The sequence below is a fragment of the Pseudoliparis swirei genome, chromosome 23 (genome assembly GCF_029220125.1).
Source record: "Pseudoliparis swirei isolate HS2019 ecotype Mariana Trench chromosome 23, NWPU_hadal_v1, whole genome shotgun sequence".
NCBI classification, from domain to species: Eukaryota; Metazoa; Chordata; class Actinopteri; order Perciformes; family Liparidae; genus Pseudoliparis; species Pseudoliparis swirei.
Window position 1 is genome coordinate 10144963 of NC_079410.1, and position 23495 is coordinate 10168457.

General features: G+C 45.2%; 1 protein-coding gene across 3 annotated transcripts; it reads right to left on the bottom strand.

Annotated features, from left to right (window-relative positions):
- Positions 1–286: 286 nt before the first annotated feature.
- Positions 287–22616, bottom strand: tbc1d16 (TBC1 domain family, member 16). 3 transcript variants are annotated; one of them, XM_056407543.1, is made up of 13 exons: positions 22378–22616; positions 17517–17729; positions 16746–16908; positions 15542–15856; positions 9725–9916; positions 9358–9505; positions 9059–9223; positions 8353–8501; positions 6030–6164; positions 4979–5165; positions 4292–4471; positions 3350–3496; positions 287–2773 (listed from the first exon to the last, which is right to left on the bottom strand). In XM_056407543.1, exons 2-13 carry the CDS (start codon positions 17695–17697, stop codon positions 2486–2488), a joined length of 2250 nt encoding a protein of 749 aa, XP_056263518.1. In that variant the 5' UTR covers positions 17698–17729; positions 22378–22616; the 3' UTR covers positions 287–2485. The 3 variants fall into 3 exon arrangements, with proteins under 3 accessions (XP_056263518.1, XP_056263519.1, XP_056263520.1); XM_056407544.1 differs by lacking the exons at positions 17517–17729; positions 22378–22616 and having other exon boundaries at positions 15664–15856; positions 16746–16821; XM_056407545.1 differs by lacking the exons at positions 15542–15856; positions 16746–16908; positions 17517–17729; positions 22378–22616 and adding an exon at positions 11598–11655.
- Positions 22617–23495: the final 879 nt, after the last annotated feature.

A 23495-nucleotide genomic window follows, 5' to 3' on the forward strand; every position in this document is an offset into this window, starting at 1 on the left:
GACCAGTTGACTAGATTTTGGGATCGATCGGGTCAAAGGTCATGGAAAGGTCAAACTCTTTTTTTACCATAGCACGATACTTTTTTGTCCAATTGGCATGCAACTAATGCCAAAATGTTCATAATTCAATGCCCAATCTTGTGATATGCGAAGGTATGCGCTCTACCGAGTGCCCATTCTAGTTGTTATGAATGCATTTAGTCTCATTAATTATGTTGATTATCTTTCTATATTAATCCGGATATCCCTTGTGTTTACTTCATAAATTTAAAAAAACAATACACAGTTTATGCTATAACTTTAACAGTGTTTAATGATGAAAAATATTCCTGGTGGTTCTGTAAATCCAGCATTGTTCAACTAGCAGATCACAATCACAAGTCATTCATTTTCAGGAAGGCATTTATAAACTGCTCGCCACGTTTTGGTGTTTAGTAAATCATTTTCAAGAGTACGTCTTTGTTTTTATTAATACCAAGAATAAGAATCGTCTCTTTTTCTCTGAGGTGTGTACAGTGATTCATCCACATAGCATAGAGATCAATAGCAACATTGTACATTCAGTGATGACTGGTCAAAGGAGTGGTCATTGATTAGGCTTGTGACTCCCGGTGCCTGTGTAGACAATGTGATCACACACACACGCACACACACACGCGCACACTGCAGGCTTTTGCAGCAAGCACATGACTAATAGGCAAAAGGAGCAGTTATGAATGTCATTTGCAGAGACTGCTTGCTGAGTGAGAGGGCGAGAGACCACTAGAGCCATAGCGAGAGAGAGAAAGCGAGCAAGCGTGTGTGTGTGTGGGGGGGGAGGGGGGCTGATTGAAGGTCTTAATGTTACATTTTAGCAGCAATTTGAAGATGTTTTCAGCCCCAGGAGTGTCACTCAAAGGCTCTCAGGGAAAAGCCTCAGAGCAGAGACCATGTCTGGCTCTGGGACTTGTAAATCCCGAAGGGCAAAGATGTAGATCACTATAGATCCCCGTGCAAAGCTTAAATCACACTTTCTCTCCATCTCTCCTCTATTTATTTTTCTCTCTCTCAAGAGCCAGCTTTACTTTCCTTCTCTTTTTCTCCCCATGATGACTGCTATAATTAAAGAGACTGGTCAGGGAGGGAGGCCCTCTAAGGCTGTTCTCCAACTCATTACCAGATGTTGAGAGGTCACTCCAGTTTTCTCTCTCACACACACACAGGAGTGAAAATAAGCAAACAAAGTCAAATAAAAATACATTCAGTTGGACTGATATTCAGTGTTGATAGTGCGTTGCCATTTTAAGGTGAAAGTGGAGAGAACACCAGAGGGCGAAAAAGAAGAAAAAAAACACTGTGCTGACTATTTTTCACAACCCTGTGTGAACATGATTCAACACAAAAGACAACACTTCAAGTAAAACACCAGGCTGTCCATTTTTCTATCGGGATAAAAACACGAGTTATGTTTTCTTTGGCAGACAGCGCTGTCGTATCAATCCAATGCTTCACACGATGGTGATGTGTAAATGGTTAAGCTCCCTATTGCTCGACAGGTACAATTAACGTTTACGCCTGACTTTTATCGGAGGGAAACATATGCCTGGCTTCCTCCCGCCTGTCGGGAATCCATGATAAAACGAAAATGTCGCTTTCCACAATCTGATGAGGAAATAAGCAGAGCCCCATCATGATGCGTTGGTTGTGTACACACATTCTTACTTCTGTTTTTGGCTTTAGTGTTTTCCAACAAACAAGTTGTTCCCTCTATATGTCAAGAATCTTTCATGCAAGGATAGTATTGCTAAATATTTGTAACTGCAAACATTCATTTGTTTGAAAATGAAATGAAACCAAACTTAGAAGTACCAGTAACTTGTTATTATAATCCTCTTTGGAGATGAACCCTTCTTTGTTAACGCGGAAGGTTTTGATTTCATCTTTAAAATGTCCCGCTCAGACATGAGATATGCACATGTCATTTGATAGTCACACAGATATTCCATTGTAAGAACACGGAAACATTTTCCAAAAGTTCTCGTTCAAGTCCTGTGAATGAATCTCCAGTTTCATTTGACCCTCGGTCAGAGTCTGCACGACTTCGTGGTCGCCGGTTGCCTCAGACCCTGATGTGACCCCTGCCCACAAAGCCCCTGGAAGTCGGCCAAGCCAGCGGCAGACTGAACCTGAAGTAGCTCCAGACCGACACAGCGCCGGGTGATTGTCCATTCTGCCCCGAGAGGAACGCGGTTTTCCTGACTTCTGACCCGTCCGGCAGCGTCCTCCTCGTTCACGTGACGCTGTACGTTGCAGATACCACTCTGGTCAGGCAGTGTTCCTCATCGCACCTCACGAAAAAGGACCAAGGGACAAACTTCCTCAGTGAGATGCAGGGACTTTGGGGAGAGGAGTCAGAGGTCGGCAAGTCGTTCAGGAATCCAGGAGATGGATTCAAAACCGTTGCCAATGTGAGCCGAGACCGGCAGAGCTTCCCATAGCCTCCTCCTCAGGACTGTTTCCGGAAGGTGAAAATATCCCGGGTTTTGGAGCCTTTCTTGCCCTCTGGTGGAGGCGTGGGGGTGGAGTTTGGTGAGGACGACAGGGGGGGAGAGGAGGGCTGGGAGGTGGAGGTGCCTCCATAGGGGCAGCTCTGCGAGTCCTGGTGTTCACCAGAACACTCCACAGTGGGGATGTAGCGGCTGTCCCACATCCCCGGGCCACACAGTTTACAAAGGTCATGGAGGCTGCAGGGGATTCTGGGTAGCAGGCGGAACTGGTAGAGAAGGCTGCGGGCCTGGAAGAGCAGGGCAAAAGTGGCAAGATGAACTAAAATATACGAAAGTGAACAGAACTTTGAATTGACAAAAAAAAAGTGAGGCATAGGCAAAATTGCATAGTGGCTAAAACATTAAAATAAATTAATACCCTCGGCTCAGGAAACAAAACAAAGTCAAGGTCAGCATTGCAGTGTGGTACCTCAAGCTAAAAAAAGCCGGCGTGCATCGGCTACAATATCTCAAGCAACAACAAAAGGAGCAACGTCGACTGAATGCTAAAATGAACTCAGCAGCACGAACACATCATCCATAAACATGAGGACTCGGGCACAAACACAGGAACACGGATGCAGATCATAAATCCTCCGCATGGCAGCATCCCATTGAGCACCTCAAGGCCTCTGAGGTCACGGCGAGTCACAGCTGCTTTGCTGCAGCATCGGGCCACTTGAGAACCCATTTGAATTAAATGTACCGAGGCAGTGTGTCGAGGACTTGCTCCGAGCATGATCACAAACCGACGATTATTTCAATATTCATGGGCGGATGGATGCCCGTTCACTTTGGGGGTACACGGGTAGTACGTAGCGTACCTTGCGGAGCACCAGCTCTCCATTCATGTGCATGGAGAGGTTGCTGAAGTGGAGCAACATTTGGTCCGTGGCGAGCTGCTGCTCCGTCACATCCTGCCCATAGAGCACAATGATGGACACGCACAGGAACAGGTGGAAGTAGTCCGTCTATGCAGGGAGGGAAAGAGGTTCGTGAGCAGGTGTGTACTTGAAGACACATGAGCAGTTGCTTTAGGACCTGATGACAACAAGGTCGCTGCCGGGTACAGTTTGAAGGTCACCGCGGAACCAGGAAAGACAAAGAACAGATATGCACAAAATGCTAATTTACAGTGAACCCCAGGTCAAAGGGAAATGCTAATTGTGAGGTTGGAAATTGAAGCTCAAATAGTAAACAAGTGAATTAAGGGCGTGTTTCAACAAGGAAAGGCAACCGCCCAAAACGAGTTTCACCTGAAGCTGAAGATCAGAACATCCAGCTGGGAGTCTGAAGGTCTGGATGATGTCACGCCTTAATGACTGTTCACAGTTCTCTTACTTTGTACAGTCTACGTTGTAAAGCTGCGATTCTTTTTGAAAGTAAACGTATAAATTCAAAGTGAACTAAATCCATATGTGGGATTTTATTACATGTTCAATCTTAATGAAAGGGATCACTGATGAATAAAAACCATTAAACCCCTTCAAAACCAAGATGTAATATGACATATTAGAGGTACTTAGGAGGATTACAACAGTCTGTGGTGACAAGCTTTCTAGGGATAACATGCACTCTCTTTTTATTGCAGACAATGTTAACTGTGCATTTCTCTAGGCTCCCTGAATAATCATCATATAGTGCTGTGGTGATCCGAATGCAGTCCGGCGCCTCTCTGCACTCGTTTATTCAAAGTTTTTTTTTATTCAACGTTTTTTCTTACCAACTTGTGCGTGCGAAAGGAGCCGCTCAGACTTTGCCCTGACCTGATAGTGTGCCCAGCAGGCCTCCCACATGCGCAGGGCCTCGGTGTCGGGGAACTCTCGCTTGAAGCAGAGCAGGATCCAGCGATGGCAGAAGAGCAGCTGGAGGCCGTCCTCCCCCAGCCGGGTCAGGTGCTGGTGGAAGCGAGGCAGCATGAGGCGCAGCAGCTCACGCAGGTACATCTGGAGAAGGTTCACAGACGGCACACACGGTCTTACGAACATCATCTAGTGAGACGTTAGTATTCTCAGGCCGGGATTATGCTTCTCCGGGCAGCCAGCGTACACATAGGACAGAACGATACAGAGATATCATTTCAATACTGTGATACCAGACCAGAGAGAGACATTGGAATATCGTAATGTGGCATAAGTTGGGCCTTCTCCTCTTTTTGAGACCACATCACATTAAAGTGATGTGACTTTGCACACGTTAAAAATGACATACCTTTTTAAAATTATTATAGTATATAAGCTTATTTTCTTACATCTGACCAATCACAGCATGAAGTGGATGAATGTTGGATTGTAGGACAAAGCCCCTCCATTTCTGAAGGAGGAACAGTGTGTGTGTGTGTCTGCGCGAGTATCAAGTGCATCTTCGCAGAAGCATATCTACAGCTTTTTTTCCACTTCCACGATACAATATGACATTTGCCTGACTCAAAGACAAACACACGAGCATCCTACCAGCTGCCTCTCCATGTCTTCATCACGCGGGGAGCTGATGAAGATGGTGTTCTCCATGAGGCCGACGAAGCACCAAAAGGTGTCGCTTTCGTCCTGGATCTCAGTGAGCAGGGGGGCCACCAGGTCAGACATGCCCTGGCAGTAACCCATGTCTGGATTAAACACTGCGTAGTTGAGCAGAATCCGCCTGAGTCAACAACAGCAACACACAGAAACATCCAATATCATCCAGAAATGTAGTGTCATAAACAGATTGTTCACGACTCTGCAGCCAAACCAATAGAATGTACGGTCACGCCCAAACACTGACTGATCCGACATGTGTTTTAGCATCGCTGGTAATGCCCAGAAAAACATGACAAGCCCTGCTTACGCAGTTGCCATGGCAACCACTCTGGTAACCAGGGAGCTAATTAATGATCTTTCTTGTTTTTCCCCCCTTTTTTTTTTTTTATAAATATGGGTCCTACTTTGAAGTAAACTTCCCTAACAGTCCTCATGCATTAGTGAGAATTGTAAAACAAAGGGAAAACCCTTTTGTTTATTGTCATCAGTGAAATATTTAACAGCAAAAATAGATTGGGAAAAACTATGAGGATTTACTTTTTTTGAATAAGAAGTGTCTTGTAATATAATTGCCTCAAACAATCGACTCAAAAAGTTATTGGTGACATCAGTACAATAGATGTGCAGTGTTGGGCTCACCGGGCCCCGGACGCAGCACAAGACATAATACCTTGACAAACAGCAGAGGCCTCGATGAGTCACTAAACTAATATGCTATTTAAATCCTCTTGCTCCTCGTTTAGAAAGCCATTAGCTCAGAGTATGCATCAAAAGTGCTTCGACGGCTTAGTCGGAGTCAATAAAGCATGAAACTCATTTGCGGCTCCCCGAGGGTTCAGAATATGAAATGAGTAGATACGCCTGTGCGTTGGGCTGAGGAATGGGAAAGGGAATGATAAGGATGGGTTGAGAGAAGGTGAGGGGGAAAGAGACAGAGATAGAGATCTGGAGTGGGGGGCGGGAGAGGGAAAGAAATTAGCCTGACCTCATGATCTCCACATTTGGGTTGTTCTCTCCTCTGAAGAAGTTGTTGCTGCGGTCGGTTCTCACCACGTCTTTATCCACGGTGAACTGGACCTTTCTCCAGAACTCGCTGTGCTCCTCTGGGCTCATGGACAATCTGAGAGGTACACGCAGACACCAGGCGGGAGTGGACCAACGAGATACAAGCAAGACAAAAAGAAACCACAATCAAATCCAGATAGATTCAAAAGAATGTTTAAGAAAGTCTTTCTGCACAATCTCAAAGGAAATGAAGATACTTAGGATTTAAAAAATAAATGATATCTAGCTATATAATAATCGTAACCTGAAATGTTACTCTGGTGTAAAACGCTAATGGTTAGCTGCAAATTAATGAAACAGTGCGTGGGTGGGCGAGCAGTGGACTGAAGGGGTGTTTCACCATCAAGTGCTCCGCTGAGGACAATACCACAACCATAAAACCACCATCTAGCCCTCCAAATGTTAGGGACGATAGTCGCAATGTACTCTGTGTGTGGCACTAATGTACCCAAGTCCTAACAAGCAGAGGGGATTTAATTAACACTGTTTGTTTTCCATGTGGCCCCACCAGGAATAGTGAGCTCACACACACACACACCTGATGCAACGCCACGCAACGGTGTGGCGTCAGTGTGTTTGTGTGCTTGGACCCCGCTTTCATCTTTCATGCTACTCGGGAGTTCAGTACATGTTTTCTTCACTTTAAATATCTGTGGCTGGTTTGATGAAGCACGAATATATATAGAAGCATTAAATAAGAACATATTTTTTTATCAACTACCTCTGCCCTGGAGTAATATCTATTCATTATATTTCATGTTTTCTCATATAGGGACAAGTAGACAGGATGGACCAATGCCACATTCATAGCATGAGTTAGTCCGAGAATACACACATCTCCAACAAGGAAATAAAAACTAAATACAAACAATGGCACAATGTTTCTAACATAAAACAAGTTCCATTTCCTTCACATGACGGATACCTCTTTGAAATATGTTGAAACATGAGGCAGTTCAGCAATTAGGCGACTAACAGCGGTTATTTTGAGAATTCATAAATAATTGAAGGTATTTTTCAAGCAAAAAAGTCTAAACGTGTTCTGACATATCTGAAGCTACATCTACACTGCATGAACAAAGACAACGTTCCCGTCAGAGAAGTGAACTTCCCGTTCTCTTTCAACAAATAACAAAATAGAGCTCATTTAAATCAGGACAGCGTTGCCCCAAAAATGTATGATAAGCACTTCCTCTTCAAACCATCCAGAGAGGACATCTTGTTATGACAGTTAACATGTTTTACTAAAATGTGATATGCAACATAAACATAACAAGCAGCATGCAAGTGCAACAAAAGATAATCTAAACAGCTAATATAGATATTTTAATCTGAAGAAAAGTTACCCAGCCAACTCTGTACCTTGTGATGATGAAATCTATCTTATGTATGACAGTATAAACTAAATACATGTTGTTTTATGTTTTTTAATTGTTTATGTTCCGTTTAGCTCAAAACAAATAAATATATTGCACTAAATAAAAGAGAATATCTCATCTGAAGCAGATTTTCCACAATGACAACATCCTAAATATTCCACTTATTCTGTTCTCTGTTGATCTACATCTGCAGTTTGTACACTGCATCGCTTCCCTTTGCAGCTGAGGAAAGGACACAAGGTTAGGAGACAAGGAACCACACCACAGACATGCATCCTTGCTGCTAATGATCAACCAGCGCTCCCAGAGGCTGCTCAAGTCAAATGGTCTTAAAAGGAATCAGTCGGAACAAGGTCTCTAATTACCCGACTCCGATAAGACCTTCTGATGCACTCGACATGTTAATAGGCCATACAGATGAAACCTGTCTAATTATCATATTAATTACAGACAAAGTGGGAGAACGTGTGGAAATATGTGCACACTCAACCTTTTGGTTCAGGAGGTGGAGACGAATGAAGAGGGGTGTGCTTGTGTGTGCCAGCATGATCTGATAACTGCTGACATGTTTTCTCTCCGGAGACCTTTTATTTCACACCCGGCACCGCCCCTCAACACATCCCCGATCGTGCCTATTGATTGCTCGGCGGCTGCCGTGCGGCGGCTCCACGACAGACTCGCATGCGGTGTAATGTTTGACTGACTGAGCGCACGGCGGCCGCCGCGTGACGGCTGATCTGCTGACTTTTTAAGAAGCATTTCATTTCCGTAACGTCAAATAACTCTCATTTTGGGGCACAGATGTTATCAGCCGCCAGGAAATCAAACAAACACACACAGGCTTTCTTTCGAGCTGTACCCCACCTCCTCTGCTGGATGTCATGATACAGGGAGCGCTTTTGCAGTCTCCAGGCCTCCCTCTGCTGAGAGGTGGAGTCAGAGCTGTAATAGTGCAGCAGGAAGGGCCACACCTCGCCGCGGATGGATGGGTCGATACCGCCGAAGAAGATGGCCTGGCAGGAAGTGGGAGGTGAACAAACACAGTGAGCACAAAAGGAGAAAACACAGAGCGGGATCACTTTCGTTCAGAGGAGATATCAAAACTGCATTCAGACGGTTCCGATAACAAAGCTCGCCCTCAACCATCGTCTCACGGAACTACGGTGCGACGAGTGATTTCACGAGTGTTGCGAGACGCGCTGGAAAAACTCCCCCAAAAAACAAACAAGCACTGTATAATCCGCACATCCAGCATAACAAGTGCTCTTCTGTTCCTGCATGTTTACAGAGGACATGTTTCTGGTCACATTCTAACTGCCACTGAGTCATTTCAGTCGGATGGTAGACCTTCATCAGAGTCAACTCGGAGAACTGGAATGACTCACAGGGGGTCATGACTCATGGCCCAAGACCAAGACACATCCTGGAGCTGCTGATTCAGACCGAGTTACACCCGGTGGGTGCGCTTTCAAAATGACTTTCTGTATGTGTGATCGAGAGAAACAAATGCTTGAGACTGCAGCAGGTGAGACTTCTCAAAACTCGATGGTAAAAACATGCACAGGCCTACCTTGCGTAGCTTATACTCCTCCTCCACCTGCCCGTTGTGGTTGAGGTGACGTAGCCAGGTGGTGACATCAAGCCGCCGATAAAGCTTCTCCTCTGGGTGAGTCTCAGCGGACGGCAGGGTGGACCTCTGGATGGAAAACTGCATGCAGGATTTCTCATCGGATACCTGACGGAAAGAGGATCAGTTGAGCGAGAACTCGTGAGGGCACAGGACCAACGAGTAGAAAACTGTGGGGGGAGAAAAAGCTGGGAAATGTCTTTGTTTCTCAATAAAACTAGGATTTTGGATTGTAACCCGACCTGGTCTTTAAGCTGAGTCTCCCTGCAGCATTTCCACTGTTGGAAGACGTCAGCCAGCTTATCGAGGCCGGCATGATGGAAGTGGAGAATCTTGTATTGGCTCTCTCGGCTGGCAATCACCAGCTGGCCACTGGTACACGCCTCATCGCTAAACAACGTACAAATAAAACAGTTAAAAAAAGATAAAGACACACGAAATTAAGATTAATAAAGAATGTGTTCATTAAAGCAAGGGTAAACCACTTCTCACACCTTATCTCAAAACACATTATCTATTTATTCTTTTTTTTTTTAAACATCTTGAGGCACTGCACAGTAGCACGACAAGGTGAGCCCCTCATGACCCCCCTGTGACCTTTGCACTGACCAGAAGAAGAGTCTCAGTGACCGCATGTGACCCAGGTCCACCCTGAAAACGCCGCACAACTGCTCCAGAACCAGCACCTTCTGCTCCTCCCACCGCACGCCATGGAACTGGCCGCCGCTCTCGGAGGGGGCGTGGCTATCCAGGCTGGAGGCGGAGCTCGCGGAGTGGGTCATTGACTCCTCGCACAGCTCTCTGGCAAATAAAATAAAAGGACCAATAATTGATGGTGCTTGATTATGCTGAAGGAAAAGGAGTCACGTTACCCATGAATTCAAAGAAATGAGAATTATATCATTTATCTCTTCGAGATAAAAAATTCTCGCCATTCTTGGGCTTCTTCTACGAGGAACATTGACGATAAATATTGTGCGGACAGCTGCCAGCAGTGTCCCAGCCCTATTGTTTGTGTCTCAGTATGGTTCAACCAAGAGGCTGAGAATGGGAGGAATGCTTGAAGGCTTCTGAGGACACACACACACACACACACACACACACACAAGAACATCTGTACACACAAATCACACTGCCTGCCATCCAATTTCCCCTGTCATTCCCCCATGGCCAGCATGTTGTTCCCGGCACTGAAACCCGAGCCGAGGGTTCCTCTGCTGCAGGAGGACGCACACACTCACACTCTCGCACACACACACACACAACATTCATGTGCAAAGAAACACGCACACAAGGGACAACGCAGATAACAGATAAAGCCGTGTATGTGGCCAACACAAATCCTCATCCTGCACCACCGCAAACACACACACACGTGTTTAATTACTAAAAATCGGTGGACAGCATGCTTAATGTCTTCTTCTCGTCACACACACACACACACACACCATAGCTAATGACCATAATGCACTCTCAAACACGTCTCGAGACATGCCATTGCTGAGAAACAGAAACGTGTTAAACCCATTTGAGACATGAAGTTATTTGCTTACCACTAGCCATCAAAAACACTCCACATTTATTGAAAAAAATGAAACAACAAATTTAAGAAATGCAATTATTATTAATAAATGTTTATCTTTTTTGTATGAATGTGTGTGACAATTTAAAAGTATAATTTTTATAAATAATTTGAGGGAGAAAAAAAAACAAGAAAAAAAAACTATCATCTATTTACAGGTGACCACAAGTGGCATGTTGGTAGTACGAGGGAGGCGGGCCAAGTCTAATCTAGTGCGCCCTGAATCAATCATGTCCGGCTAATCATTTCCCCGTAAGCAGATGGGGAAATAACAAGGCTGATCAATGCAAGCTGCACAGTTCCCTCTGCTATCTAGTGATTTACTGCTCTCGGTCTCATGCATCACGCCACTAACCAGACTGTGGAACACGAGGAGACTGGGAGAGAGGCACAGACAGCTCTGGTCTGGAAGTGAAGCGATCACAAATACACTTTAAAAGGGCTACCGTCCTCGCCTTTTCACAAGTCTGATGGCGGTCAAGCTCGGGTTGTTAACAAGCCATACGAGTCCATTTACTGCAGACATTTCCTTCGCTCTTCTTGCAAAACGCTGCAATCGAAATAAAAGTGCAACAACCGTGGAAAATGTGGCGAGGAAGCACATGACTCTTGGCATTACAGCGTGAATCCTCCGCAGTGCTGCATTCAAGCGGGAACTCAGCGAGTGATTAACAACGTCCGTCAGTGTCAACGGCCCGATTCTGTTCATGTGCCGTAGGCCGCTAATGCAGGCAGCAGCCGGGCCGTAAACTGTACAGAGAGTACATTATGTAAACAAGCTGTTTTGATGGAATCAGGCTGCTGCCACCAGCGTGTCCCACCAGGCCGGGGCGAGATCAAAACTGCCCCGAGGCCCTCCATAACACCTCTCCACACACACACACACACACAAAGCTTCACCCTGGGGGAAGGTGCTGCCAGGTCACCCTGAGAACCAGGACCAAGTGCTTCAAGCCTGCAGGGACTCCCAGGCCCTCAGCTAATCCCTGGAGAGATGAGAAAGGGTGGATGAGGGGGGAGGGGATTCTCTGGAAAGTGGTCAGTTTAGTTTGAAGTTAAGAGCAAAACATCTGACGTATTTATGAATGATGTGGTGTTCTATTAATCCCAGACTAGCACACTTCAAGTCAGATGTCGGACCTTCTACATACTAGACCTCCTCTAGAAAGAGGCTATCAGGCCCGATGTGACGGTCCTGAGATTATTGCAGTGCCTCACCGTGTTCACTCTTCACAACATTGTTTCCAGATACCTGCAATCACTTCAAACTCCTCGACTACACAGGGCATCTCCACCTAACTTAACTTAGTATTTTACTTGTGCATTATTTAGATCTACTGCAAAGATCAGTTTCACTTTGAGATTAAAGTGTTCGATTCTGTTCATTCGTGTAAAGAAGGCAGACATCTCTAGAGCCAATATCTAAAAACAAGGCAACTCGCATCAAAAAAATCTAGACGGACAAATTGTGTCTTGTTTTTATTTTTGGCTGGACTGTAATGTCGTACAAAATACATGAGAGCTTCCAAGGACAGATCCAATACATAATAAAATAGGAAAAACAAAACTATTTCTTTACATTTAATTAATTATTCAACGTCTTTAAATGGGATACAGTCATCGGTTCTGTACCCTAAAGAAGATTGAATGGGAATGAAACTGTGGTCACGACTGCAACACGGAACCAGCGATACGCGCTTGTTGCTTCGGGCGTCACAAGCCAAAAAAGAGTGGAAACTACTCATCTCACAATCACACGCTAAAGTTCTGCACGTTAAGCCTCGAGAGGGCCGTGCACAACAACAGTCAACAGCGGTTTCATAAACTTCTGTTAAACTTTAAAGGAACTTGTTATGCGGCTTGACGTAGATTGCTGTGGATTTCTCTTTTTCGCCCTCTCCCCTCTCTCTCTCTCTCTCCCCCTACCCTTTCATCCGCTCTCGCTCTCCCATTCGCGGTTCTTTCTCTTTGAATGATTCCAAGTGACATGTTTCCAGTTCCTGGCCCCTTAACAGTGTCAATTAAAGCAAGAGAGAGAGAAAGAAAGATTGAGTGGGTTCCAGGGTTTTGGCTGCTGCTCCGCTCTCTTCAGTCCTCTAATCCGGGGAGCTGACATTCAGCCCAGCACAACAACCCCGGGAGCACTGGGAATCAAAGGGCTTCACACAGACTTTGGTAAGGGAAGGGGAACAAGAGAGGAGGGGGGGGGGGGGTGATATTTGAGAGGTGGGCAATACAGAAAGAAACAATATTGAGAAAAAGAGAGAGAGAATGCAAGAGGACAGGATGCAAAATAAAGAGTGGAAGGAATAGACGGCGAGGAGCGAGACAGAGAGAGGGGGGGGGGGGGGGAGCCCGAGAGAAGAAGTACAAACAGGCAGAGAAGAGGATGGAGTGCCAGAGAGCGGAGGAGAGACACTAACAGAGGAATGGAGGAAGAGAAGGACAGCGTAAAGGTTAGAAGCTGTGAAACAGAGCGCGCTGCCAAGTCACACACTGACTGCACTTACAGCAAGCTGGGGTCTGAGTGGTTAAAAAGGCCTACACACACACACAGGCTCACACATTCTGGGCAACAAGTCTGGCCAAATAGCTGCGTGAGGAAACGGCCTCGGAGGGAATCCTAGAGTCAAGCGGCCTTGAGGTCCGTACAGCAACACAATCATTGTCCAGATGGCTCCCTCGATTAGAGAGCGAGCTCTTTACGCGCATGAGTCGACGCGCCATCTGTGACGTCAGAAAACATTCAGAGTGACAGCAGCTTTAAGAGACCGAGCCCATCGTGAACTTTGTGAACACGTCCTGCCCCCTGCTACAAGTCATCTACCTGATTTCACTCCCAGTGGCACATTCAGCTGCCATGCAGGAAGCCACCTTGTGGCCTCAGATTGTAAATGATCATCACTCATGCGTAATTCTTTTATTTGTGGCTCCACCTTGTGGTAGTTCAGGGTAACTGCATGTGCAACAAAAGGTCATCTGCATTACTGTGCAATCCATTAAAGTTAAACTATGACAGCTTGTCATTCTCAGACGGAAACTGCTGACGTTCTGCGTCTAAACGTCCTCGGAGCGATGTAAATACAAACGGACCGTCCACATAGAATACCAACAGAGAGATGCGTCTTCGTAGTATCAGAGTGTATTGATCATATCATAATTGTAGGAACGTAGAGACTGCTGGAATAACACAGACAGACCGCACACTCTCTACAACAAACACACACATCCTGAATTATTCTACAGCACTCTGAGGATTTATTTTCTCCCATAGTCCCTGAATCTGTTTGCCAAAAACAACCTTTTCTCTGATTGGTCCTCATCGAGATCACTGCTGCATAGCTTTGCATGTCCATGTGCTCTGGGTAATTAATTGTTGTTCTAAGCAACTCGGGGGACGTTTGCATAACAACTTACATGCAGTAAGTATTTTGCTGACTGATTCCATGTTTTTAACCCAATATAGTCACATGTCACATGTCGTTGCTTTCAGACCAACAAAAACAACATTGTCCTCATAACTGACATCGTAATGAGAGACGGTTGCATTTTTGGATAACATCTTACTGGATGTGAACTAGATTTGGACTGGACAGGGTTTGTATATTCAGGAAATAAGCTACTAATTTCACCGATTTGTGAATACTGGTTTGAAACTGGTAGGAACTCAAAAGGAATACAACACTGCATCATCCCGTCTCAAAGCAGTGCAGACAAATGAGTTCCTGCAATGTTACTTCGAGACTAGATTACTACAATTCCTTATTATTAAGCTGCTCTAATAAGTTGATCCAGAATGCTGAAACACGTGTACTAACACAAACTAGGAAAGGAGATCATATTCCTCCTGCACTGGCTCCATGTAAGATCACGAGTTGAATTTAAAATCCTTAATTGGTGAGGCACCATCATACCTGAAGAAGCTTAGAGGACCCTATTACAGCTGCGGGGGTAACTACTATTATTTGTATTTTTATTAGTATTAGTCGCATTGCTATTACTATACCATTACTGCTTTTATTATCATAATTATTCTTTTATCCACAGCTGCTGTTATTATTCGTAGTAGTCAGTAAATTATGATTCTGGGCTATACAAAATAGATCACATTTTACAGAAATGTAGAAATATGTTTAAATAATGCATAGATAAAACAAGGCGTCAGTGATAATAGACAATACAATTATTTTAAACAGTTCAGTACATTTCATATCCATGTACTTGTTTTTATGGGTGTCACGATTCTCTAAAGCCATGATTGGTTGACTTAGGGTCAAAATTACGCCATTTTTAGACTAGAATTAGCAATATAGTCAAATTTAAATATTTGTTGTAATATGTAACAACAATTTATTTTACCAGTGACTTGGGAACAATGGTTCCGAAACAACACAAAGAAGATTGACTAGATCACAGAGGGTACTTTACAACAACAGCTTAGTTTTCTCAGACACCTGAATGCACCATAGCATCCCTGTAGGTGCCAACATGCTTTACTATACAAAGACTTATTGATATCGAAGCGGCACTCGGCCGACACCCAAAGTATATAAAACGTATGACTAATGCCCTGATTGCAGATTCAGTTTTCCCCTTTGTCTTACATAATTCTTCATGATGTGTTTCTGCCATCTTGTCAACCTTAATTAGGCCGTCTGCGACTGTAATCATCTTCCACAACAATTACAAATGAAGCCACACAATTAAGCTCCATTAAGTTGAGTCCTCTTTAACCAAGGCCTGTCAATGACTGTTGTTTTATTTATTTTTAGAAACAACTACATACAGTTAACGCTATGAAACTAGAGATGATGACCGAAGCCCATTTACACCAACTAACCAACCTGCTGTCGCTGTCCAGGAAGACGGAGCCGCTGCTTTCACAGAGGGCCTCGCTGACAGGGGACAGGCAAAACGGGGAGGAGAACGTGTCCGAGTCCGATCCCATGGTGCTGTCCCGACTCACTTCGTCCGACAGCTCGCAGGAGCCCTCGTCGCCCTCCTCCCCTGCCGAGGGCAGCAGCTGCTGCTGGTGGTTTGAGGAGGGATCCGCTCCTGCCTCCACCGCCAGGCTGTGGCTCTCTGCAGAGGTGCTGCTGATGATGTTCCTCTCCTCGTCCTCATCCTCCTCCTGAGCTGCTGGGTGCCGGGAGTGGGGTCTGGAGGAGAAGGTTCACGCTCAGCATCATGTAGAATACCAAGAAGCTTTCTAATCTCAGTGTACAACTTTAACTTCATGCCCTTTTTTGGAATAGCTTCAGTTGTTCTTTAATGAGCTAACGTGTGTTATCATTATTACATGATAATATCATCTCTAGTTTCATCGCGTTAACTGTATGTAGTTGTTTCTAAAAATAAATAAAACAACAGTCATTGACAGGCCTTGGTTAAAGAGGACTCATGCTGCAGATTGCTGTTCAACTTAATGGAGCTTAATTGTGTGGCTTCATTTGTAATTGTTGTGGAAGATGATTACAGTCGCAGACGGCCTAATTAAGGTTGACAAGATGGCAGAAACGCATCATGAAGAATTATGTGAGACAAAGGGGAAAACTGAATCTGCAATCAGGGCCGTAGTCATACGTTTTATATACTTTGGGTGTCGGCCGAGTGCCGCTTCGATATCAATATTCCATCAATAAGTCTTTGTATAGTAAAGCATGTTGGCACCTACAGGGATGCTATGGTGCATTCAGGTGTCTGAGAAAACTAAGCTGCTGTTGTAAAGTACCCTCTGTGATTTAGTCACATCCAGGTGTGGAAAGTGAAGCCATAGCAGAAGCAAAAATAAGTCAGATTGTAACATCGTGGTTGCCTAAAATGATCTTATTCAGGGTCCAGTTGAGGTAACTCCACCCTCACGTGTCACTTCTGGTTGCAAAAAAACAAGATGGCGACATCCAAAAATGACAAACTCTGGGCTTCAAAACGATAAATGGCTGACGTCAAGGTAACTACGTCCACTTGTTATCAACCGTCTAGGTTATAATAACAAAAATACTTTTTAAAGACCTTGAGGATACACATTTTAAGAAGTGACTTCCCTACCGTCGGCCTCGCCGCCGTGAATTCCTGCGCACAGGGGAGCTCTCTGGTGTGATGTAGCGCAACGCCTCCTCGTCCTGCTTCTGGATGCGGCAGTTGGGCACCCAGGTCAGAATCAGAGTGGTGCCGAGGCTCTCGTCCTTCTCCGTGTGGACGCACAGGTAGCCTAAAGGGGGCAACATAAACCACGGAGACAAGAAATAATCATGGTCGGAAAAGAAAATCTGGGTAAAATGAGAGGAAACTTTTTTGATAAGTTGCAGGAAGCTGTGACGCAAAAACAAACATGGAACCTGAGAGGAGAGAAAACACACAAAGAGATGACACACAGAAACACACACACACCGAGAGGCCTGGTATCAACTTCTGTGCCTTTTATTAATTCTATATTTATGTTCTATTTAATTTTACTGGTTTTAAACCGATTTTATCTTTTATATATTGTCTTTTTAGATCTAACGTTAAGCAGTCTCAATGACCTCGTTGTTGAAAGTCACTAAACATTTAAACTCCCCCTGGCTTGCCAAGGACAATATATGCTAGTTCAAATGAATTAGTAATTCTTTATATAAAAAGGTTTGGTATTAAAAAAAACCACTGAGGGATTGTGATATTACCACTGCACTACGAACTTAAAATTCAGTAGATCAAATAATGTCTCACCTTTCTTCATGTCCCATAAAAAGGGTTGCTGCACTTTAAAATCAAATGAAAGCCGGCGGGCTGCATTCATAACGTCGCTGAAAGACAACGTCACCATCAGTGCAGCCTCACCTGGGTGATGCTCTGCCAGGCCAGGCAGCGGCTCCGCAGGGTGCACGCAAATATTATTTTTGGAGAAGATGATCTCGCCGTCCAAGCCCGAGCGCAGCGACGAGCCCCCCGCCCCGGGGTTAAAGGTCAGGAAGTCGGAGGCCTTGGAGGAGGCGCGTCGCAGGAGCCGACCCAGAGACATCTCCTGAAGCACGGGGACACTGGGCCCATCGTCTGGATATTTGGGAGCAGAGAAGTGGAGTTTTAAGTCAGTGCATGATAGACATGTGTGAGAGCAGGAAAATCAAATGGGCGAGGGTGTGGGGGGCGTGAGAGGAAAAAAGGAACGTATTTTTTAAAGGACAATGTGACACAGCGTGGCCCTCGAGGAGAGGACTGCACACGTCCTCCTCACCTACACGTGGCCCTGTGTTTACTGCAGTGTCCTCTCTGCAGCGCTCAACCCCACAACCCCCTTTGCCCTCTGTACCTGTTCAGCATTTCCTTTGCGGCGGGCTGCACCGACTGACACAAACACGGGGTCTGGGGATACAGTGTGTAACCAAACGGGTCCCACCTTGTGTAAACAACATGCGCACACAAAGACGTGTGCAAACAAACTTCACTCCAGCCGTGTGAAATTGCTGGCAGATATCAGCATCCAGCAGATGTCATCAACAGCAGCACTGACCCAGGATCAGCATGTGACTTGTTTCAGTCTGGGTTCAACAAGTGACACGGCTCGATTGATGTTGCAGAGTTGTTTTTGAAGGCTTCCTCCTTTGAAAAACACTTGAAGTAATCTTACTTTTCAGGCTCGACGAACAATTATTGTAGGTCGCTTTGGATAAAAGAGTCAACTAAATGGCATGTAATAGCACCGAAAGGAAATAAAATCTAACTGATCACCACAACTCATTGATTCATTTGCTTTGTCTTTACTCTGACATGTGGATGTGTATCTTTGGACCCACTTCACATGTGCAACCTTGTTTTCTTGTTGGCTGCACATTGACATATGCTCCGATCTCTGAGGAATGTTCCCTGCTTTTTCCTCAGGGGGCATGTTTACCTCTGCCTGATTGGGCAGGAACCCCACTTCCTGATGCCAGGCCCCGGCCAGGAAGTCAACTGGCACAACATCCAGACATGACCTCTCAGAGGAGGCTTACTATTGACCATCATTTGGTTTATACCACACCCCACATTACATGACAATGCTAAACACATGGCAAGGACTGGACATGTTGTCAATTCAATGCCACAATGTTATGACTTTCAACATTCTTAATTCCATCCTGACATTTGTTGGATTTCAGGGACAAGGGGGTTCAAATGAGGTTGGTAAATATAGAGAAGAGTTGTTTGGGGTTAGAGAAAGAAGAATGAATATTGGTTTGGTAGAAAGAGCTTTTGGCTCCAGAGATAGAGGTAGAGAAGAGATTGATAGGCGAGCAGGTCGTCCGCATGTTTAGATTTTCGCCATTTCCTTTCCGCTCGAGAGAGAGTGTGAATGGTGTGACGGACAGGTGCAAAGTCTGTTGATTTGGGCGGGTTGTCAGCTCCAGAGAGAGCAAGAGATGAAGAAGTGGTCAGAGACAGGAAGTGGAGTTACAGGCGCGAGTAGAGCCCATGCAAAGTCGATGCACAGTCGCGAATGGTCACGAATGATGCAAATTTCCGTCCGGCGGCACAAATGACGAGGCGAATAGAGCTGGTTGATCTCAGTTTACTCAGCACACACCAGAAGCCTAAATAAACACAACAAGTCACAGTTACGCCTGCACAGAACCGGTCTTGACATCTGCGTAGATTACGAGGACATGGAATCTGTTGTGAGAGTAAAAAATAAAAATAAAAAACACGACAGACACACTGGCAATCTAGACACGGTGGGGGGGGGGGGAGGGAGAGTAAATGATGGGTTGTATTCATTACAGCAGCGGTAGTTGCAGACACACTTGCCAATACCGAGGGCACCTTTCTAGTTTTATATGTATAAAGAGAGAGATATTGCACATTTTATAGAAGTAGAACCCTCGTGTGATGGATAATAATCTAAAAACAGGACCAAATATCCACTTGCCAAGTCACCATTCCTCTTCAGCCACAATAGTAGAATATTTGCATGACGGCTGCTTTAAATAGCACTACTTCCCCCATGGACCAAAGCAGTGCATAGTCCGAGTCTGCATTCCTGCCAGACACGCACTCCGGAAGAACATGCTACCTGAACATAATGACAGGGTTAGGGTTAACATGCCACACACAGCTGTTTCCAGTGGCCTCATAGCAGCAGCTATAATGTGCAGCTCTCCAGTGGTTATTTTGGTCTGTGTGTGATTACAGGGCCACTCAGGTCAGTTTGATAGGAGTGTGTGTTCGGTCCAGTCCTCTCACTCCGCTCTTCATCTTTTATGCCGTCAACACCTCACACGATGTCGCTCCTCTCTGACCTTTCACTGTTTTATCAAACTATTCACATCCTGAGGACACTCTAAACTCTAGTCTAGTTCCGCTCTCACTTGCAGAGTACTTCACGTCTTCTTCTTTTTTTTTTTACAAACTTTTAACAGATTGCCTTCCAAAAATAGGAGCTTTTAATAAGAACATGAAACCTACACCATGGGAATTCAGCTGTGGGTATAGAAGCTGCCTTGCATGGGTCTCAGCTTCTCACCTCCGGGCTGCATGAGTTAAGTTGTCTAGCTGACTTTAGAATAGTGGAGCAAACACTGTGCTACAGCATGCCTTCCATGCCTGCAGCAACTGAAAGGAGACCACAACGAGGCTGAAAAACAAGGTTCTTGTGGACTCTGAAAGGGCTGGGTAAATTATAAGAGAACTTCATGGGTGACTCAGTGGGAGCATGTGAAGCACTTATCTCTTTCGGGAAAAGGGTTTTAATGAGCGTCATATAAAGTACTGCAACGTGTGCACACTAAACATGTAAATACACTCAATTGGAAAGGGGAAAAACCTTTTGGAAATACCTCTAAAAAAAAAAGATAACCACAGCAGCCCCGAGCTGGTATTAAGTGATGATTGCAAAGTAAAAGCGGGCTAAACTTTATTGATTTTAATGAGGAAACAAAAGGTGATTACATCATTTGGTACTCGAAAAACCGTTAAATTGTGCTTAAAGTTGATGCAATAATTTTTTGACACAGCTTACGAGAGCCTGATGGAGGAATTTACTGGCCGGATATATCGACTGATATTAGCTTATCTCAGATATAGGGATATCAGTATATTACTCAACCGATAGTCAACAAGACATGGCAGTATAGGAAGTCAATAGATTAATGACATAGTTTAGAAACAGAACCACGACATACATTGTATAGCAGACCGCTCCGACAAGTTTATTTTCAACCATAACATGTCCTACAAGCTACACATGTATGGCATGGTTAATGTAAAATAAAGTTAGAAGAATATATCAGGCAGTAGATCTTTTAAATCTCTCAAATATGAATATCTTTATCTGCCTAACAATCCAGGCAATTGAACTGTGAGGCTATCCGCTCAGCCAGGAGGATCGTGGCTGAGATAATGTGCGTGGATGTGTCTGTGAGTGAGTGGGCCCACCTGTGTCCATCCACAGCTAATCTGGCATTCTGCTGCAGCAAACATCATTATATTTGGGGTGACAAGTTACGGCTGCATGCTCAAGGACCTCTCGTGGTTGCGGTGACTCGTACCTTCTCAAAACACCTTTTATTGCCAGTTTCATTAAACAGCCATCGACTGCCTGCTGGCCCCTCACTCCTCACTCCTCACTCCTCACTCCTCACTCCTCACTCCTCACTCCTCACTCCTCACTCCTCACCGGCCCCCAGCTGGTCGGGGCCTCAGGTGATAACACATCCGAGTGCATCTCTGCGCTATCTGCACACAGTGAGGGGATATTAGTTTGCAGTGTGTGTGGCTAATGAAACTACCAGTACACACACACACACACACAAACACACTGCTGGGCCTCACCGAAACTTAGCCGCTGATAAGCTGGCACTGAATGTGTTTTACACAACAACTTTGACCAGACTGCCTGCATTCAACCCTGCTTGCCTTGAACCCTATTAGTGTCAAGACGGCAGGTTAGCACATTTTAAACTGCATTTTACTGAAGGGTGTTTTCAATAATTGTCTACCTCTTTTACATATGGCGTAGAAAAGAGGTTAAAAAAAAGAGGTAAAAAATAGATGTATTAAATCCTTGCACAGTAGTTAGATCACCACTTGAATGAGAATTAGATAATATATTACATGTATTTATACGTGTTTATGATGTCCTGAATTGCATTAAGTAGTCCAAGGATTTCCCTTTTACTGGGATCCCCTGTACGGGCTGCATGTCGGTTTTAGGCGTGTGCGTGAGACCCACACGGTGGTGTAACGGCTGTGTACCGTAATAAAAGCTCCGGTTGACGGTGGCCTCTCCCTGTCCGGGCTGAGGGGTAAACGCCTCCGTGTGGAGCAGCCTGTCCAGCAGAGGCGTGCCGTGATGTCGGGGGCTTCATCAGCTACGATGACAGGCAGGAGGATGGGTCCAGGCTGTAGCCTCCACAGCACGATGGACACACAGGCCGGCAACACACACACGTCTGTGTATTGCATTGCCCGAACAGTTATATCAGTAGCGGGACCATCTTGAGCATGAATATTTCATTTCAGCTGCCGAGACCACGGCTGGAATCCTGCTACTTGCATATGTCTCGGCGCCCCGCGTTCACAGGCAACTTTAAAGTTAGTGTCAAGCCGACAGCAGCTAAAAAGACACCATTGTGTGTCCTTTCTTTGCGGTCGGTTGGTCCACCTGTTCCAGCTGGGGAAATGAATGAGGAGCAGAAACAACGGGGCCAGGCGGCGGAGCTCTCACCTTCAGTCCCGCCGCAGAAGTCTACACCCCACGTCGGACGTCCATCTCGCCGGGCAGCCGGGGGCCGAGCTGCACGTACCGGCGTCGCTTCTCCACCTTTTCTCCCGGATTGAGCCCAGCTGTTAACGGAGTGTTGGGTTTGTTTGTATCCCGGTGTTTTCCGACAGTGACAACACACGTTTAACTGCTGGCTCTTTCTACAGCCCCCCCAAAAATATATACACTTCCGGTTGTCACTTTCAAAGTAAAACCTGCTTTTTTAAGGATCACGGTGCTGACGCTTCAGAGCAATTTGTGACGCTTTAATTTGTGAGCTAAAGGTGTCTTACTTCCGGTAAATACGTGGTCATGCATGTCTGGCTTGACTTAAAAGCTTCAGATCAATCTCCCAAATTCCGCTTCTTCCGGAACGTGAAGGCGGTATAATAAGACAAACCGTTACGTTTAGACATTATATTGGAAACACGGAGGTTCACCGCGGCATGTCTGCACTTTAAAATACAAGGTGTTTTACATTCACCAAAGTCATCATCCGACCCACCCCTCCTTAAAAGACCCAACTCTTTCATCACAAGTGACGTTTTAAAGGTCACTGGGAAAAGCGTGAATGCAGTTTCCTCATCAGGACCAGAGATGGAGCCAGAGCAACTCGTCACACCGCTGCTGGAGGCTTTACTGGTCCGTTTAAACGTGTTTAGTTCAGGCAGTGTATCATTTCTCCCCTTGCTGAATTAACAATACACATGTACTGCCTTCGACCGATACATTTTGTTGTATTGAACTAAAAATAAATTATGTACAATACATTAATATATTCCATAAATCATGTATACTTATGGTGGTACTCGCAAATGCTGATGCACTTACGTTTTGTATTATGTTGAGAAAAAGTAATGACACCGACTCACTAAACTGGTGAGGTAGCTCCATCATTGGCTGCAAACAGGACTATCTGGAACAGGTGGTGGAGAGGAGGACACTGAAGAAATTATTGTCCATATTGGATAACCCGAACCACCGTCTCCACCACCTAATGCAGGGACAGCGGAGCACGTTCTCCAGAGTGCTTCAGCTCCGCTTCACAAGGACAGAAACAGGAGAACCTTCATGACCACTGC

Coding starts and splice junctions, on each gene's coding strand:
- tbc1d16 (XM_056407543.1), bottom strand. CDS start 17,697: ATGTCTCTGGGTCGGCTCCTGCGACGCGCCTCCTCCAAGGCCTCCGAC. Junction 9,224..9,357: donor AGACTCAGCTTAAAGACCAG/GTCGGGTTACAA, acceptor TCTTTCCGTCAG/GTATCCGATGAGAAATCCTG. Junction 5,166..6,029: donor CCAAATGTGGAGATCATGAG/GTCAGGCTAATT, acceptor TTGTTGACTCAG/GCGGATTCTGCTCAACTACG.